This window comes from Emys orbicularis, chromosome 1, assembly GCF_028017835.1.
Source record: "Emys orbicularis isolate rEmyOrb1 chromosome 1, rEmyOrb1.hap1, whole genome shotgun sequence".
Taxonomy (NCBI): Eukaryota; Metazoa; Chordata; order Testudines; family Emydidae; genus Emys; species Emys orbicularis.
Window position 1 is genome coordinate 274,660,788 of NC_088683.1, and position 11,458 is coordinate 274,672,245.

Here is an 11,458-nt window from a genome sequence, read left to right on the forward strand (position 1 = left end):
AGTATATATTGAACATATTTCTATATATTGTCAGAAAAGCTTTACCAAAAGGTCTATTCCTAACTGCTTATCCAGAAAGTGAACCTTAAAACATTAAGACTAAAACCCACTGTATAAAGTGTGAAAGTTATGTCTCTTTTCTCTTGACATTTTGTCCTATCAACCCACAGCTATCATTTAGTGTATTTCTCATTGTTTCAAGTTCTCTCTTTTCTTGTTTGACATCTCTAATTATATATTCTTTTATCCACAGTTATTTGCCTATATACCCTTGAAAACATCATGGATACTCACCAGGGAGGTAATTATTTTATATTTGCATTCAGTTTGCTGGATACCGGTATTTGACAATCTGACTGTCTCTATAGTAATAAAACTCATCTTGAGAGGGAAACCCTTTGCTGACTGTAAAACTGTTTCCCACCCCCTGCTGGCCTATCACTTGTTGGGACATCATCATAAGTTCTGAAGGGAACTTTTTCCTACTTTCCTAATCCAAAGTAAGTACGTTGGATGGAGGAGACAAAGAAGATGGAGGAAGAAAATTATTAAGTACTGTGTTAGCAAAGCATTTCTACGGGCAGGGGAAAAAGTGTGAGGGTAGTGAGAAAAACCTCTACATCAAACATCTTAATTGCACTCATTAAGAGAAAAATGGCACTATTATGTTTCAACATATACATGAATATATTCTACAAATGAATTATGGTAGTGGAGAAGATTTATCAGTTTTGTTAGTTTAGGGAATGTGGAGAATATGGCTACAACGGATAAGATCTCAAAAAAACTGACATTGTTCACATTTATCTAAATAAGCAATACTAGAGATGCACACCAGCTACAAGTTTGGATCTAGAGCCAAATTCCCCCAGATGGAGAGTTGTTAGGCTTGAACCAAACCCACAAAGCTTATCTCTAATACGCCCTTCCAAATGATCTGTCCATCTTTTTTATCATTACATTCTGACAATACAATCTCTAGCTAAGGAAACTGTAACTATCTAATGAGATTTAAAGAATGTGATTTATGTTTCCACATTTCATAGGAAGCTAAGATTTAAATGAAAGTACTATAATTCCATAAATATTTCAGGCTTAGACCATTCTTAATATTACCATCAATATAGTTTACAAACTATCTTTATCGGAGTATTAAAATACTAAATATTACAAGGAGATTTTAGGCATAAGTCTAAGGTACACCATACCACTAATTTCATTTCCTCAGTAAAGGAGAAGAAAACAAGTTCCCTTAGGCTTTGCCTGCACTTAAAAGGATTAGCCAGTATAGATACACCTGAAGAACTATATTGGTAAATACCCCTCGCAAAGATGCAGTTAATATAGGCAAAAGAGTCCTTTTGACAGTGTAACTATATCTTAAACTACTTCCCCAAACAGAATAAGTTACATCAGCAAAAGGACTTTTTTTGCCAGTATAACTACAGTAGGGCTTTTCCCACAGCATTGCTATGTCAGTTAAGGATGTAATTTCCCCCCCACACTCCCACTTAACTGATATAACTATGCTTTTAAAATTTTCTGGTGTAGACCAGGCCTGGGAACAAGAAGAAACTATCGCCATTTTAAGAATTTTTAATTATAGCTTCCCCTTTTACAGAAAACGTTTTCTGTGAGACTGTACCCGTGATGGTCAATCTTCATATGTCTAAGTTTCTGACCTGCGCACACTGGCATACGTAAGTAATTCTACCTGTGGGAGTAGTACCACTGAAATCAATGGAACTATTCACTTGAGTAAAGATACTCACACCACATTTATTCGCAAGGATGGGTCATTTCAATTCATCACAGGAATCTCATGAATTTTCATTTGTAATGCAAATGCAAAGTGTATTAACAGAGGTACCTGCAACTTAAGTTAACTAGCACCTTACTTACAGTGGGATTTGCCCCACCTACAGCCATTGCTGGGTAGGCCACTAGCTGCTATTTGCACTGACAAAGTTTAACTCTGCCTGAAATTGCTTGAGTTGCACAGATCCAAGTCATGGCTCACAGTGATTTTCCCCAGTCTACACTGGGTATATTCACTGGTGAAGCTACATCAGTGGCTGGCCACTGATGGCTGATTTTGGGCCAAATACCCTATGTAATCATGGTATTTCACCATCCATCCCCAGTAAGGGATGTTTCAGGGAAAGAGTGAGAGGGATGGGAGTAAGGAGTTCTCTTGTTTCTTTCCTTTCCTTCCAAGTTGCTGGTGCCCTGTAAAGTCTCATTCCCACAAAAAAAGCCCCATCACTTGGATTTGGTGCAGGGTGACCATGCGTTCCATTTTGTTCCCTTTTTAAGTCTAGTCCGGGACGTCCCTGATCATCAGACAAATGCCCAGTTTCCCCCCCAAAAAAAACCACGGGCGCCCCCTGGGGCGCATGGAGGAATGTTAGGAGAAGGTCAGGCGAGCGGTGCTGGGGGAGGGCCCCATTGAGCCAGCCCCACACAGGGGGGAGGAGGAGAGAAGGGGGCACCCCATGGGCCAGCCCCACATGGGGTCTGTTTTCACTTTGGGAAATATGGTCACCCTAATTTGTTGTCAAACCCAGGAGTTCTACGTTTATAGTTTCTCCTGGGCATTGTTTTCTCCATCCCTGATGCAGCAGTGGGTCAGCTCCTACATACATCCTCATTATCAACCTCTGCAGTGTTACACTGGGCAAACCTGGGCTGGAATCGGCCCATATGGAAGGCTGACCACTATCTTTCACCCATGCCTTCTCCTGAGATTGGCCCCACTGACTAGCTAGTAGCACCATTTCAAAATCTGCAGCGGGTGAGCTGAGGCATGGGAGTCCCTCGCTCAGCATTTCCCCAAGAGAAAGGTGGCGCCACTAGGAGCCAGCCATCCGTCCAGGAGCGCTACTGTACCATTGCTCCCGCCCGCACTGCTTCGCCCTGTTTCCCAGCCTCCCGCAGCCAAGACGCCGCTGTCCAGAAAGAAAACCTCAGGAGAGCGGCCGGGCGGGCCACTTTCTTTGGGGGTAGGACAGCAGCGCTACGGAGGGAGCCCGCCCGCAGGAAGTTGCTTGCGGGAGTCTGGGCTTTGCACAGCCCTGCCAGCGCCTGCCGCCCACCACCAAAAGCAGAGCCGCCCACTCGGGCCGAAAAGGGGCCCGCCCGGTACTCTTACCCCATACAGTTCAGATCCCTCGCCCGCTGCCAGCCCCTCCTTACACGGCCCCGAAATGCTGCGTCCCCGGGTGCAGGAGCCCTGGCTCTCCCGGGGGAAGGGGTGGCACACCCTGCAGCAGTGCCCTGCGGAGGAGCCCGCTCTTACCTGTCCGCGGGGTCTCCGGCAGCCCTTTGGCGGGGCCGATCTGCCGTAGCTGGAAAACTTTCCGAACGTCCTCGCAGTTTGGCAGCTTCTCGCCTTTTAGAGACACCAGAGCCGCCAACAGGAGGATGCCCGAGCGCAGGCTCTGCCTTCCCATCTCCGGGCGGCGCAGCAGCTCTCCAGCCAACTGTACAAACTCTGCCCCAAGAGCCCCCTGACCCGCAGCCGCCCGTCCCCTGCCACGCACGGAGTGGGAGAAGTCGAGTCCGCCAGCAACAACTGCCACTCGGGAACCTGCAGCCACAGCTGCCCGCAGCAGCGGGAGCAGGAAGCGTGGGGAGAATTTCTCAGAGCTGCTTCCACCTGGCGCCGCCGCCGCCTCCCCGGGAGCGGGGATGCTGAGGGAACCGCCCGCTGTCCCTGCCTCTGTCACACAGGCGGCACGGTCGACTTCGCACCGGGTCCGGTGCTACAGTAGGCACCTCTGTGCTGCAGGAGAGAGAAGAAACCCGAGTACTGCAGCCTGCCCCGCCTTCCCAGCAAACCACCGCCCCCCGACTGACCTCATCAGCATTAGGGTGCAACACCCTCCAAACGCCCTGCTCCAACAAGGCAACCTCATTGCTGCAGTACTATGCAACTCCCTCTCCGCCTCACAGACCTCGGCGTAGCGTTGGGAGTTAACGCCTGCCCTCCAATTTCCACCCGCACCTGTGATGGAAGCAGCTTCATTAGTTGGAGTTCGTTGCAGGGCTTCAAGATTAAAAGATTTGCTACAGACTGGGATGTAGAGCACACTTCATAGGACACCTTCAACCTGAAATCTCCTAAGGCTTTAGAAAGAAAAAAGTAGTTTCAAGGGCCCTGACAATTGCTGTGGATTTACAAATCACACTTTCTATTTTCAAAAAAAAAAAAAAAAAATTGTCCTTTTTTTTGCTATTTGCCTACACTGAGTTTACAGTGTAGACAGTGTAGTACAGTGCTGTCAGGTACACAAAGAAAACAAACGTGAAAAAAACCAAAATATTTTTCTCTACCCTCTTTGTTTGTAGTAATCATAGATTTATAAGTCAGTTAAAAAAAGATAAAAATATGCTTAAATGGTTGGCTTTGATTTAAAATAGCACACAGGTTTGTTTTTAAAATCAGATTCTGCTCACAAGCTGGGATAATAGGAAAATCCCTACAAAATTTCAATGTTCAGAGAATGATTAAATACATTATTTTAAATCCTGATTCACTGAACAAGATCAAAATGGAAGCTGAAAAGAGAAGACAATTCATATTTAAAAAGGGGGAGCATCCTTTATATCCTCCAGCACCCAGCCATGTAGTTCTTCAGTGTTCTATGTCATGCTGCAGGACACTGAAGAACTACATGGCTAGGTAGAGATGAGGCCTCAGTTCAGCACAGTATTTAAAACATGTGCTTAACTTTAAGCATGTGAGGAATCACATTTAAGTGGAACTACTCATATGCCTACAGTTAGGCACGTATTTGACCACATTCCCAAATGAGGGCCTTTGTGAGGTTCCTTCTCCTTAAAGAGTTTTGTCTATTCTTCCATTGTAGGGATTTTCCCCCATACTCCAAAGGCCTACAGATGCTACTCATCCTTAGAAGCTCTGGATCCTCTGCACTCTGCCAGCATGACTCCCTTGGAGGTCCATTGCAATAGCCTCCCTAGCTATTACCTGCTGGTAGAACCAGGGTAGCACCTTGGGTTGTTTTAACTTTCTTCTTCTGGTTGTCTGGGTCTCTACCTTGCCCCCTCCTTTCTGTTTCACAGCTCTTCAGGTTTATGGATAAGCTCTTCATAGAGGAAAGGATTCACAATATGTTTGTGTCTCCCTCCATTCAGAGATCCCAAGAGTATAGTTTGGCCCGCAGTTGGAACATACATATTGCCTTACTAACAGATCTTGAATGTTGCTAGTACATGATAGTACGGCATACTAGCACCTCTCCCAAGCTGCCTTCTTATATTCCAGTATCTTAATTTCCATTTAAAAACAAAAATTAAGTATCTTGATATTGTTGATGTGAAGACAGCCTTGGAAATGTGAACTGAAGCAGCAATATCTGCCTGAGTCTGCAGGGAGCCTGTGAAAATAATTCAAAGATGCAAACTGTGTCATTCATCAGGTGCCAGTTATGCTATTAAAAGCCAATATTGTTAGTTATTTCACTGCATGTAAGAAAGATGCAGTATTATATTATCAATATCTACACAATCTATTGAATGACAACTTATTTTGGTACCACAAATGGGCAGACCTAGAAGAGTACCACCTCTTATTTTTTCCCCTCCCAATCAAGAAGGTCCCAACCCCAAGAATCCAACAGGGCATGAGTCCTACAGAAAGGAAGACAAGCATGAACAGCCTATGGGTGTATTCAAACCCCTCAAGTGCAGAAGCCACAACCAAGAAGCCCAACACAACCTTGAGAGCACATAGGATCATGTTTTGAACATCTGCACAATCTTCTATGACCAATGTCTCAATTTTGTGAGATAATTTTGTGAGCGTAGCTTGGAAGAAGACCACTACTCCTTTCCCCTCTAATTCAATTGGTGCTTACTGAACAAGATCAGTGATCAATCTGGTCTAGTATCCTGTGTCCAATAGTGGCCAGTAACAGATATTCCACAGGAAGGTGCAAGAAATGCCAAAATGCAATAACCTACCCAGAGAGGATGTTTCTTCCTAACCCTTATCAGTCAGTGGTTGACTTAACCACTGGAGCATAGTCTTATATCCCTTAATATGCATTTTTCATCTAACCTGCCAGAGCTATGGACATCATCATTATCTCTATATATGTCTAATCTTTTTTTGAATCTTCTAGATTCTTGGATTCAGTGATGTCTTCTGGCAGTGAATTCTACATGCATTATCTAAAAAGGATATCCTTTTATCAGTTTTTACAATGTTGCCTTTCAGTTGAAGTGGAGGACTCATTGTTCTGCTATTATGGTTAAGTCAGGGCACTGAGTTTAATATATAAAACTTCTTATGTCCCGTCCTTTAGTTTACAGAGAAGACTGTTAGCAAAGTAAAAAGTCTATACCCATTAGAAGGGGGGAGGAGGATAAAGAAAAGAAGGATGAACTATTAGAGCAGTGGTCCCCAAACTGTGGAGTGCGCATCCCTAGGGGGGCATGGATGAATGTTCAAGAGGGGTGTGTGGGGAGGAGTGCACCATACAGCTCAGCTCCAGCCCCACCCATGGCCCCAGCCGCAGGCTGCAGCTACAGCCCTGGCTCCACTCCTGGCCACGGCCCTGACCCTGCTCTCAGCCACTGGTCCCCACTCCCGGTCCCTGCTCCCAGTCCAGGGGGGTGCAGATACATTCCACTACTGATAAAGGGTGGCATGAGAAGAAAAGTTTGGACACCACTGTATTAGAGTAAAAGGTTTCAATCATGCACATCAAAAGAATGTTTTAGTTCAGAAGCCAACACACCTTTAACTGCTCCTAAAATCTGGTAATACCCTCTCTGGAAACCATAAGAGCGAATCCATTTTAAAATCAATGAAACTCATTTTGGAAGTCAGAGATGTCATTAAGAAAAAACACTTTGGGAAAGTGATTCTCCATCCAAGCCAGAAAAAGTAAGGTGTTAGCCAGCAACTGGAGTGATGGTGTAGCAAATATTAGGAATCAAGAAAGGCATAGCCAGACACCACAAAAAAGTACCAGGGGGAATTAAGAAGTGTAGCAGCTGCGCCAGTCATGTGAAAAGGCAGACAACTGAGAAAGGGGAACAATAAAAGAAGTTGTGGCAATAGGCTGGGGGATGGGGGGGGAAGAAGGGGAGGGGAGGATACAGATGTTTATATCCTACTTTAGTTGTACCACCACTTGCAGACACTGATAGAAAAGCTTGTAAGAGATCCCAGAATAGCTCACTGGCTTTTAACTTTAGTTTTATTTTTACCTATCTTTACCATACAACAGTTTAGAGATCTCTTGCAACCCAGAGATATCAGAAGTGCTGCTCTTCACTTCTACAAGATGACATGTTCTATGTGACATGTATTGTATTACAAGTACCCATTGTTTAAGTATTTGAATTTGAAAATGATTTTGCATTAATATAAAATCCCCCACAACATCTTCATAACTTTGCCTTGGAGATAGAATTATTAATTTTGGTTTAACTGAAAGATTAGGTCCAGTTCTCCTCTCAATTTTACAGCAGTGCATCACCTGATTTCAGGGTGAGGGGATAATTTTGTAAGTGAGTAAAGTGTTAGGGAGAAGCTGTGTGCCTATTTTCAGATTATGGTATATTTATAAACATGTAAGAATTCCTTCTTATGTGTATGTCAGAGTGAACATGGGGGAGGAAAATTTAATAGGGAGACTAAAAGCTGACTATAGAATTGTTAAGAATGCACTCTTCATTTGAATACTGAGTCTTCACTCTGATACTTTTCCACTTCATTCTTGCTTCATGTTAAGGAAAAAAGAAAGATTGGCACTTCATTACAAAAGTCTGTTACTCTATAGATACCATAGAGTATATTCAGGACTGAGACATGAGAAAATAAATAAATATTAATAACTTCTTATATTACTCAAAGGGAAACAGAACCGTAAATAGTAAATGAATGTTTGTGTCACGTAGTTAAAAAGCAAATTTCAAAAAAGAAAAATTTGCCCTCGCTTCCTTGTGCAGAATAAAAAACATCTCAAAAATTAAAATCAGAGAGCTATAAAACATATCAGCGCCTCACTTTTTCTGCTTGCTACTGAATCCTGTCAAAATCTAGTGCATCTGAATAGCAGTGTTACACAAGATTTCACTTGAGAGTGAGAAAAACGTGGGGACCTGACAGTTCAAATGTAAAGTTATTTTGCCTTTAGAAACAAAAAAATAGAAACATGCTCCACTTAAAAGTAAGTCTTTTTTTTAAAAAAAGTTTAAAGTAGTTTCAGGTCCTACCCCTACCCTGGAATCCCTTTGGGATTTTTTTAAAAAATTTTTTGGTGGTTTTACAAAAAATATTTTCCAATCTATAATGTTTTAGGTCTCAACTGTTGCCATGTGGAATACTCGCAAAATGATAGGGGAAGCAGACCTACCGATTATACTGGAGATTTTGGTGGGAGTGGTGAGAGAGAAGGTTATTGACTATAACCAAAGCTCTGTCTAATGCACAAAATAACACCCCTCCCCTCCAAAAAAAAAAATCAACCTGCCCTGATTGTTACTTGTAACTATTGTAGGTAATGTTTTTCAGACACAAGTGTGATTTTTAATTAAAGGGAATGTTTCTTTAATATTTATATTTTGTTCAGATTACTGGAAGCAGTTGCAAGGTAAACAGAGCAGAGGGATGGTAGATCTACTATGTTGATCGACTCCATTAGAAGGTGCTCAAATCAGAGATAAAGCTGCTGAAGATCTGCTGACTCTTTGTGGCAGGTGTGGCTCATTAACTCTACTAGGGATATAAGGAAGATAGGTGTTACTCACTAGAGAGAAAAGAACCTAGAAGAGACCCAGTCCTCAAGGCAAACCCTGATGATAGTTATGCTCCAAGAGGAAATTTAGTAGAAAACATTTCAAAATCAAGCTATTTTTCATTATTTGTTCAGTTACTGTGATTATGTGACCCTTGGGGTAAGTTTGTTGTCTGTAGTGTGCGTGTCTGTGTTTCTGTATATACCGTGTGATGTCTTTGTTTGGGGGACTGTAAGCTGACCATATGTGTGCTGAGCCTAGTGGCCTGTTTAAAGGGAGGGAGGGAGGGAGGGGGGGGGGACTAATACACTTAATATCCTTTAAACTTAAAGCTCCCCCCCCCCAAAAAAAACCCCTGATAAAAACAAAACAACAACAAAGGAAATAGCTTCAGGAGTAAAATGATAATGCAGGCAGAAAGCCAGCAACAGAGTGGGGGCTACCCAGTTTATTGCACTCAAGATCTCATGTATGATTACCTGCCCTATGGGCAAGTGGCATGTGTGTGCATTCAGTGCAAGGAGCTCCTGGCCATCAGAGACCGTGTATGGGCTTTGGAGACCAGAGGGGCTGCGCTGGAGGAGCTAAGGGAGACAGAGAGGTACATAGGTGAGACTTTCCGGGACACCCGTAGAACAGTTCCACCCCTGGTCTGACAGCCTGTGTGCTGTTGAGGAGGATGAAAGTCTCATGGAAGGAGAACATCCAATGGGAGCAGAGGAAAACAATCTTATACTAGGGACCCTCCTTCCAGATGATGTTGTGGTATCCTCTCGCACTGAAGACAACTCTCCGGGGAGGGAACTCCAGTTATTAGGAAGAAACAGGTAATAGTTATGGTGGATTTGATCATTAGAAATATAGATAGCTGGATTTGAGTTGACCGGGAGAACCCCATGGTGACTTGCCTGCCTGGTGTGAAGGTTGCGGATCTCTCAAGACATCTGGATAGACTTATGTGTAGTGCTGGGGAGGAGCCGGTCGTGGTACATTTAGGTACCAATGACCTAGGGAAAGATAGAAGAGAGGTCCTGGAGGTCAAATTTAGGCTGCTAGGTAAGAGACTGAAGTCCAGGACCTCCATGATAGCATTCTCTGAGATGCTTCCAGTTCCACACGCAGGGTAGATAGGCAGAACTGCAGGATCTCAATGCGTGGATGAGATGATGGCATAGGGAGGAGGGATTTAGAGTTATTAGAACTGGGGAAAATTTTGGGAAAGGAGGAGCCTATAGAGGAAGGATGGGCTCCACCTAAACCAAAATGGAACCAGATTGCTGGCACTTAAAATTAAAAAGGTCATAGAGCAGCTTTTAAACTAAGGGCTGGGGGAAAGCCGACAGGTGCAGAAGAGTATGTGGATCAGACAGAGACATCCCTAAGGGGAGAATCTATTAATGGAGATTCTCTATGTCCTAGTAAGGAGGAAAAGATGGAAAATGATAAAATACAGCTAGGATCTGATCAGAAACAGTCAAATGAAAAAAAGTCCCATTCAATTACATCATGTAATGGCAGACAGCTAAAAAGTAACAAGTTTTTAAAGTATTTAAATTGTATACTAATGCTAAAAATCTAAATAATAAGATGGGTGAACTAGAGTGCCTCGTATTAAATGAGGATATTGATATAATAGGCATCAGAGAAACTTGGCATGCATCCAATGAAGTGGGTTTTAGCCCACGAAAGCTTATGCTTAAATAAATTTGTTAGTCTCTAAGGTGCCACAAGTACTCCTCGTTCTTTTTTCAATGGTATACAGTAATTCCAGGGTACAAAATATATTGGAAGGCCAGAACAGGTTGGGCTGGTGGGGGAGTGGCACTATATGTGAAAGAAAGCGTAGAATCAAATGAAGTAAAAATCTTAAATGAACCAAACTGTACCATAGAATCTCTATGGATAGTAATTCCATGCTCTAGTAAGAAGAAGATAGCAGTAGGGATATATTACCAACTACCTGACCAGGATGGTGATAGTGACAGAGAGATTAGAGAGGCTATTCAAATAAACTCAATAATAATGGGGTATTTCAACTATCCGCATATTGACTGGGTACATGTCACCTCAGGACAGGATGCAGAGATAAAGTTTCTTGACACCTTAAATAACTGCTTCTTGGAGCAGCTGGTCCTAGAACCCACACGAGGAGAGGCAATTCTTGATTTAATCTTAAGTGGGGCACAGGATCTGGTCCAAGAGGTGAATATAGCTGGACTGCTTGGTAATATTGACCATAATATAATTAAATTTAATATCCCTGGGGCAGGAAAAACACCACAGCAGCCCAACACAGTAGCATTTAATTTCAGAAAGGGGGACTGCACAAAAATGAAGAAGTTAGTTAAACAGAAATTAAAAGGTACAGCGCCAAAAGTGAAATCTCTGTGAGCTGCATGGAAACTTTTTAAAGACACCATAATAGAGGCTCAACTTAAATGTATACCCCAAACTAAAAAACATAAGAGAACCAAAAAAGTGCCACCGTGGCTAAACAAACTAAAAGAAGCAGTGAGAGGCAAAAAGGCATCCTTTAACGTGTGGAAGTTAAATCCCAGTGAGGAAAATAGAAAGGCAAACAAACTCTGGCAAATGAAGTGTAAAAATATAATTAGGATGGTCAAAAAAGAATTTGAAGAACAGCTAGCCAAAGACTCAAAGTAACAGCAAAACATGTTTTAAG

The 11,458-nt window shown here is 42.8% G+C and overlaps 1 protein-coding gene across 1 annotated transcript in view; it reads right to left on the minus strand.

Annotated features, from left to right (window-relative positions):
• Positions 1 to 3,452, minus strand: part of GPC5 (glypican 5) — a 1,023,394-nt gene extending 1,019,942 nt beyond the window's left edge. Inside the window, exon 1 of the mRNA XM_065423359.1 lies at positions 3,299 to 3,452. Coding sequence (XP_065279431.1) covers positions 3,299 to 3,452 — 154 coding nt within the window. The remainder of the gene's footprint in view (positions 1 to 3,298) is intronic.
• Positions 3,453 to 11,458: the final 8,006 nt, after the last annotated feature.